At 47.8% G+C, this 6337-nt stretch overlaps 1 protein-coding gene across 1 annotated transcript; it reads left to right on the forward strand.

Moving 5' to 3' along the window:
- Positions 1–254: 254 nt before the first annotated feature.
- On the forward strand, positions 255–6042 carry SMIM23 (small integral membrane protein 23). Its single transcript, XM_061393204.1, has 4 exons — positions 255–412; positions 4497–4548; positions 4747–4814; positions 5057–6042. The coding sequence occupies exons 1-4, from the start codon at positions 335–337 to the stop codon at positions 5267–5269; spliced, it is 411 nt and encodes a 136-aa protein (XP_061249188.1). The 5' UTR covers positions 255–334; the 3' UTR covers positions 5270–6042.
- The last annotated feature ends 295 nt before the right edge of the window (positions 6043–6337 follow it).

Consider the following 6337-nt stretch of genomic DNA (forward strand, 5'->3'; position numbering starts at 1 on the left):
ATACTTATCTCAATAAATATTTCAGTTAAAAAAATTTTATCATTTTTGAATTTAAAGACTTGTATTTTATTAAAGATTTGAAAATACAGAAGAGAAAGGATCAGAAAAATCACCATCCTGGAATATAGCCTTTCAGTGTGTTTCTCTTTCCAGTCTTTGTTTTTATATTTATGTGAAAAGCAAGTCAGGGCTAACCATCAGGGTGGTGCAGGGTTGGGGCCTGACTGTCCCCGCCTTCTGTGACATCAGAACTCACGGCCTGAGAGCTGCTTGGTGACCAGAAGCCAGGGAGGTGGGGGTACCCTCTTCTACCCAGGCAGCCTGACCCGAGGCCATGGTGGTTCACCAGGTGGGCAGCAGGGGCCGAGTGGCAGCCGAGAGAAGGGGAAGTCGCTGTGAGGACAGGAAGCAGGTGAGGCCAGACCAGGGGACATGGCTCTCCTCCCATCTGGGCCCCCTTGGATGCTCCCAGCAGCCTGTGAGGCCCTCGAAGTCAGGGACAGGCTTTCAGGCTGGCTCTCCCTAGAGCCCAACCTGGTGGCACATAGTACAGGGACTCAGGAGCTTCTTCTAGAAGCCGTTACTGACACCTTATCAATTCTCACACTGCCAGCACAAGGAATGCCCTGGAGGGACTTGGGAGTCTTGTTAGCTTCCTGTTGTATCCTGAGTGCCTAGGTTAGTGCTTGGTGCATAACAGGTGCTGAATGAACGAACAAATGAACCAAAATAAACAGGATACTTTACCTAAGTTGGAGACGTCCTGGAGCCTTTGTTCCAAGGGCTGGAATTCAAAATTCACATAGGATTTTGTCAAAATGCACTGGTGTGCACAGCCTGGGGCTTCTTCTACTCCTCTCTCTTGGATGTCTTGACATTCCCGAGAGGCAACTGTTATGAACTCATTTACACATGGGTAAAGTGAGATCGGAAAGGCCAGACAACAGAGACACACTGGGATTTGAAACCAGGTACCCCTGATTCCAGAACCCTTAGCAAGGTGACCCTGCACTGCACTGCCTGCCAGATGGGGAAGTGTAGGGAAGACGGAAAAGGTGGTGGGGACAGTCAGCTGGGCGCTGCACACAATGGGAAGGGGTAGGATTTATTCTGAGATTACTAAGCAGCCATTGCAGGGGTGTAAGCAGAGCAATACACGATGGACCTATATATGTTTTCAAAAGATTTGTTCACTTATACGCTTAATACACCTTTCGACTTCTTTACGCTGGAACTCGCTGCGAGATGGAGGCCTTGTGGGGCTCCGGCTGTGCTGCAGTTTTTGCTGAAAAGTGTTCCTCTAATACCAAACCTTAGGAACGCTCCTTCTAGAAAAGTCATGTAAGTTCTGTGGTCCAGGAAACGCTGACACTCTCATTTCTCCCCTAGAGTCACACAGCTCCTTCACATAATGAAGGCTCCAACGAGTCCTGCAGCAAGGAAATCCATGTAACTTTACCACAGTATTTTCCAAACTGACTCAACTACAGAGGCCGGGCTTTTGCATTCTTGAAAGACCTTATGGCATATATCAAAATCCATTTTATAGGGACTTCTGTAGGGCATGTGGGTTCAACCCCTGGTTGGGGAACTAAGATCCCACATGTTGAGTGCTGCAGTCCAAAAACAAAGTCCAAAAAAAATCCATTTTACAAATGAATAAACTGAGGCTCAGAGAGAAGAAATGATTTGGCTCAGCCTCCATAACAGCACAAGAGAAGGAGTAAAATTTAATTTTAGTCCGTTTTCCCTGCTTTTGACCTCACTCAGCACAAAAAACAAACAAACAAAAGCCAACTTAGCAGCAAGCATGCAGATCAAGACATCATCCTGTACAGCACGTTGACAGAGGAATAGTTAAAGAAATAGAAGAATGTTCATCAGCCATTATAAAGAATGAATCAGTCTATGTTCCTAGATAGGGTTTCCTTGGTGGCTCAACAGTAAGGAATTCACCTGCAATGTAGAAGACGGAAGTTTGATCCCTGGATCAGGAAGATCCCCTGGAGAAGGAACTGGCAACCCACTCCAGTGTTCTTGCCTGGGAAATCTCATGAACAGAGGAGCTTGGCAGGCTACAGTCCAAGGAGTCGCAAAAGAGTCAGATACAACTTAGCAACTAAACAACAACAACATGTTCTTAGATAGTCTCAGGAAATATTGTTAAGAAAAGAAAAAAGTGCCCTAATCTACAACGATTTCACATTGGGTGTCCACACCCAGGCAGTTTCTACCCAGATCAAAGTATAGAGCATTTCCAAGACTCCTCCAAGGCCCCTCGCAGCTCATACTCCATAACCACGGTTCTGAGTTCTAGCATCACAAATGAGTTTTGCATGTCTCTGAATTTCATGAATTCGTGGAGCAGAATCAGACAGTGTGCCCCTTCATGTCTGGCTTTCTTCACTTCTAGTGTGTCTATGAGATTTGGTCACGTTGTTACTATGCAGTTTATTTTTATTTTTAAAGTTAACAGCAATTATAACGTTGCTAGTATATATATTTTTAAAAACTATCCAGGAAAGAAACAAATTATGTAAATCTCTTTATCTTCTTTGTTTGTGGTAGCCGGTCTAAATCTTACTTCACAAACTCAGGTGCCTAAGAAATGTATTATTTCAAGTCAAATTAAATCTGATTCAACCCACATCTAGTGAGTTGGGAAGAAAGTCAATGTTGGTCACTACTGTCTGCCTTAATCCTCTCTCCACTTCTGTTTGCCTGACTTGGTCACTATCCCAACTCACATTGTCTTTGAAAGCAGGAGTCTCTAAATATCCTGTGCTGAGACCTCCCAGCCACACCGTAAGGCCATCAGGAGAGGGTGCAGGGCCCCTCGCAGACTCAGACTCCCCTTCCACCTTTGCCCACCTCTCCAAAAGGCTCTCTCACTTTTATCCCCCCCAGATCCTGGCATGCCCACCAAAATCTCCTAAATTATCTTGGACTGACCCAAGTACCAGGGAGCAATGTTGTCTTCAGGAAGCCATTTAATTCCTGCACCAGAACCCCAAGGGGTAGACTTTCATTTCCGGCCTTAATACAGTAACTGGGGCCAAACTGGCCCTCACAGTCATTGTAAGCAGCCAGAAAATTGACAAAAATATACAGAGAAACTATTTTCAGATGAGGGTAAAGGACAACACAAAACTATAGTCACTGAGGGGAAAAGGAAAGGATGGTTGCCCCAACTCTTTCTCCACAATGGCTGTGCCAAGAGCTAGAGGGCAGACAGAGCCCAGCAGTCCTGCTGAGCTGCAGAGTCTGGGCAGGCGGAGCTGCCAGCCTCTGGAGGACAAGGCCTTGGAGGGAAAGAAGGGCTGTGTGCTGACAGCACCCTGGCTCAGGTGGGGATTGCCATGCTCCTCAGCTGTGGGCCAGGATGTGCATGCAAAGGATTAGCTCACCCATGGCTTACCAGAGGGCAGCTGCTCTGGGGCTGAGAGCAGAGATACTGGAAAGCCAGTTGTGCTGCAGGTAGATGGAATTCTGGGCCAGCTAGAACCAAGAAACTCCTTAACACCACAGGCATCCATTTGAGAGCACACATATCACACATGTGTCTGTACACACACACACATTCTATATTTATACACTACAATGTAACTCATCAATAACCCCAAACCCCCAAAACAAGCAGATGTCTCAGAAGTATTATACCGAGTAAAAGTAGCTCAACAAAAAAGAATGTGATATGTGATTTCATTGCTGTGAAGTTACAGGACAGGCAAACAGAGTGACAGAGAACAGCTGAGCGGTTCCCTACTTCAGGGTCGGGGGAAGAGGGAGTTGGCCGCAAAAGCACATAAAGGAATTTTCTAGGATGATGGAAATGTTCTGTATCTTCACTGGGGCGATACTCCGCATGCATGTAGTGGTATGTGTGTGTTCAGTCATGTCTCGACTCTTGCAACCCCCATGGACTGCCAGGCTCCCCTGTTCATGGGATTTTCCAGGCAAGAATACTGGAGTGGGTTGCCATTTCCTTTGCCAGAGGACCCTCCCAACCCAGGGATCAAATCTGTATCTCTTGCATTGGCTAATGGATTCTTTACCTCTGAGCCACTTGGGAGGCCCAGTCCTCAAGTATAGACACTTCAGTCACTAAGTCGCTCTGATTGTTTGTGACCCCACGGACTGAGTATAGACGTTACGGTGCATGCAAAATGTGCGTTTTATCATATGTGAATTATACCACAATAAAGTCGACTTTTTAAAATAGCATTTACAACAAACAAAAAATAAAAGGCAAAAGTGAGGCAAATAATGAAAACAAAGGTCAGCCTGCCTTCTCACCAGGGACAAAGGAGGGAAAATGCCGAGGAAATGTCCACAGGTCACCCTGTTATCTAACCCCACGGTTCCGCGGGTTTTGTAGCAGGCATGTGGGACTCAGGTAAATAGAAAAAGTGAATCCCCGCTCCTAGCCCTCTGTGAGGGAGGCGGGGTGCTCGTCCACCCTCCAGGGACTCACCTCCTCCTCTTCTTGCCCCCAGACGCTGTTGGCACTGCTGATCCTGGTGCTCTATGTGGGCACAGGAGTATCAGGTGAGCACTGTGGAGCACTGTGGAGGGAGGAGCCAAGAGCTCAGAGTCGGGACCATGATCTGTAGCTGGTTGCACACCAAGGGGACCTCCACAGCTTGCCTTCTCCCATCCTCTTCATCCCCCGGGGATGAACAGCCAAATGTATTCCAACTCCTGCTCCTTTACCTTAGTAAGAGGTGGTGTTCGTACCTGTTTCAGGAAGAAGTTGGGAGGTGTCAGAAAGGATCAGAGAATGTAACTACCCCCAGAATCCTGTGACTTCCCAGGTAACATATTCAAGAAGGGACCTTAAGCTTGGCTGAGGACATCTGAGAAGGCTTTCCGTAGGTGTCATTGATGAACTGGGTCTTGAAGGATAGGTAGGAGTTGGTCTGGTAGATAAGGTGGGGATGGGTACTTGGGACAGAAGGAAAGCATAGCAAAGCCTCGGGGAACTTGTAGGAACCAGCACAGCAAGAGAGGTCTACAGGAAAACGCTCAAGATACAACCTTGGTGTCTGCCTTTTAGGTGTTTGAATACCAGACCAGTGACTCCCCAGAAGAGCCGATCAAGGTCATGAGGACCTGGTTGAAAGAGAACTTGCATGTGTTCTTGGAGAAGCTAGAGAAAGAGGTGCAAGAGCTGGAGCAGCTGGTCCGGGACCTGGAGGAATGGCTGGATGTCCTCCTGGGAGAGGGGCACCCGGAGCAGCTCTGCTCCACCCTCAGAAATCACCTGTGAGGGCAAGGGCTGAGAGGACCTAGGCAGGAGGCCAGGTGGAGAAGGGAGTGAATATTCCAGGAGTCCCTCTAAGGAGGGCTGGGCTGTGGCACTTGAAGTTCAAGCCAGCCAAGAAAATAAAACAGTTGACACTAAAAACTGTTGGCACCACTGCTGGCCCATGAGGTGGCGCTAGTGGTAAAGAACCCGCCTGCCAACGCGGGAGGCAGAAGAGACGTGGGTTCCACCCCTGGGTCGGGAAGATCCCCTGGAGGAGGAAATGGCAACCCACTCCAGTATTCTTGCCTGGAGAATTCCATGCACAGAGGAGCCTGGAGGGCTACAGGCCCTGGGGTCACACGGAGTCGGACAGGACTGAGCAGCAGGGCTGATGCATGCAAGCTAGGACCAGGTGAGAGACACCCTCCCGCAGAGCAGGACTCTGGCAGGCACGACAGCAGCCTCAGAGCCAGCCACAGGGACAGGACCCTTCTCTTCCACTTCCTTGAGTCACTGCACAAAGTTCCTCAGCCTCTCTGAGACACAACTGTCTCAGTAGTAAGAATCCAGGAAACAAACTGCTTCACAGGGTTACAGTGAGGCTGGAACGTGTGTCTGCGGTGTGTGTCTGCCATACAATAGGTGCCTGATAAACAGTTCTCCCTTACTCACATTCCTCCTCCTTCCTCCTTTGAAGTTAGCAGGAGGATGTTGGTCTGGAGTATAGAGATAGTATATGACAACTCAACCTTCTGACACTACTGGTATAAGCATAAATTTTTGGAGCCCTTCTGGAGGGCAAATTGGTGAGAGCTGTCTAATTCCACAAATGCATTTATCCCTTGACCCAGCCATCACTTCAGGGATGTATCACACACACACACACACACACACACACACACACACATATATATATACATATATATACACATTGTGAAATTGCACACCTCATTTCTAACACCAAACAAGCAGAAAAAAAGGAACAGCCCAGATGAAGATGACATCAGCAGGGCAAGTAACAGTACATCCACATAATGAGATCTGCTGTAGCTATGAAAGAGAATGGGGAGGCTTTCCTACTGATGTGGA

This window comes from Bos javanicus, chromosome 20, assembly GCF_032452875.1.
Source record: "Bos javanicus breed banteng chromosome 20, ARS-OSU_banteng_1.0, whole genome shotgun sequence".
Taxonomy (NCBI): domain Eukaryota; kingdom Metazoa; phylum Chordata; class Mammalia; order Artiodactyla; family Bovidae; genus Bos; species Bos javanicus.